The sequence below is a fragment of the Apaloderma vittatum genome, unplaced genomic scaffold (assembly GCF_000703405.1).
Source record: "Apaloderma vittatum isolate BGI_N311 unplaced genomic scaffold, ASM70340v1 scaffold34666, whole genome shotgun sequence".
NCBI lineage: Eukaryota > Metazoa > Chordata > Aves > Trogoniformes > Trogonidae > Apaloderma > Apaloderma vittatum.
The window spans coordinates 11,405-12,142 of record NW_009720655.1 but is presented as its reverse complement, the minus strand read 5'-3'; the positions used below and the strand labels follow the sequence as shown (position 1 = coordinate 12,142).

At 43.9% G+C, this 738-nt stretch overlaps 1 protein-coding gene across 1 annotated transcript in view; it reads left to right on the top strand.

The window, feature by feature from the left end:
* Positions 1-703: 703 nt before the first annotated feature.
* ZNF76 (zinc finger protein 76) overlaps positions 704-738 on the top strand; it is a gene marked incomplete at its 3' end in the record, with an annotated part of 9,382 nt that continues 9,347 nt past the window's right edge. The window contains 1 exon segment of the mRNA XM_009871078.1: positions 704-735. Coding sequence (XP_009869380.1) covers positions 704-735 — 32 coding nt within the window.

The following is a 738-nucleotide window of genomic DNA, read 5'->3' as shown; positions in this document are numbered from 1 at the left end:
CAGGCTTGTTCCTGGAAATCGGAAGGATTAAAATATTAGGCTATCTCATGAAGAATCCGCTGTAGCTGCTTTTAAAGATAGTGTATCAGTTGAGAGCCTCTTCAGCCAGATGTCCTCGTGGGGGTATGGGTGTTGACATCATCTGCTTATCACCTGAATTCCACTTCTCGGAAGACTGGGAATTAGATGGGACAGGGAGGAGAGAATGAGATGCTTGCAGGGATAAAGCTCCTGCCCGGCTCTTGCGGTACAAGACACGCTCAGTCTGTAGGTTCAGACTTCAAAGTACCCGAAAAGTTTTCTTGCAGATCATTTGGAGGATAGGAAGGGCTTGAATATGGCATTTACACTATCTGTAAAAAGAGTCTGTCGGTTCGCTGATTTAATAAGCTTTATCTTATATTTATCTGTGGAATAGATTGTTAGCCCTGTTATCGGTGTAGGAAGGGTGCATCTTCTGCCTAGTTTAATCTTTTGTAATCTCCAAACCAGTTCGCCATTCTAAACCTTTTATTAATGTGCAAAAGTGAGTGTACCGATGTTGGGACAAAATAACAATTGAAGTGTTTTTTGTTAAATTTAAGGCTTACAACAAAGAAGGCAATTCGCTGTTCCGCAAACCTCTTGCTCTGGGTGCCGGTGCTCTCTGTGAGCACGCTGAGTAAAGTGAAATTCATGTCTGAGGACCAGTCGTCGGGGCAGGATGGAGAGCTTGGGCTTACAAGCAGTGACCCTTAG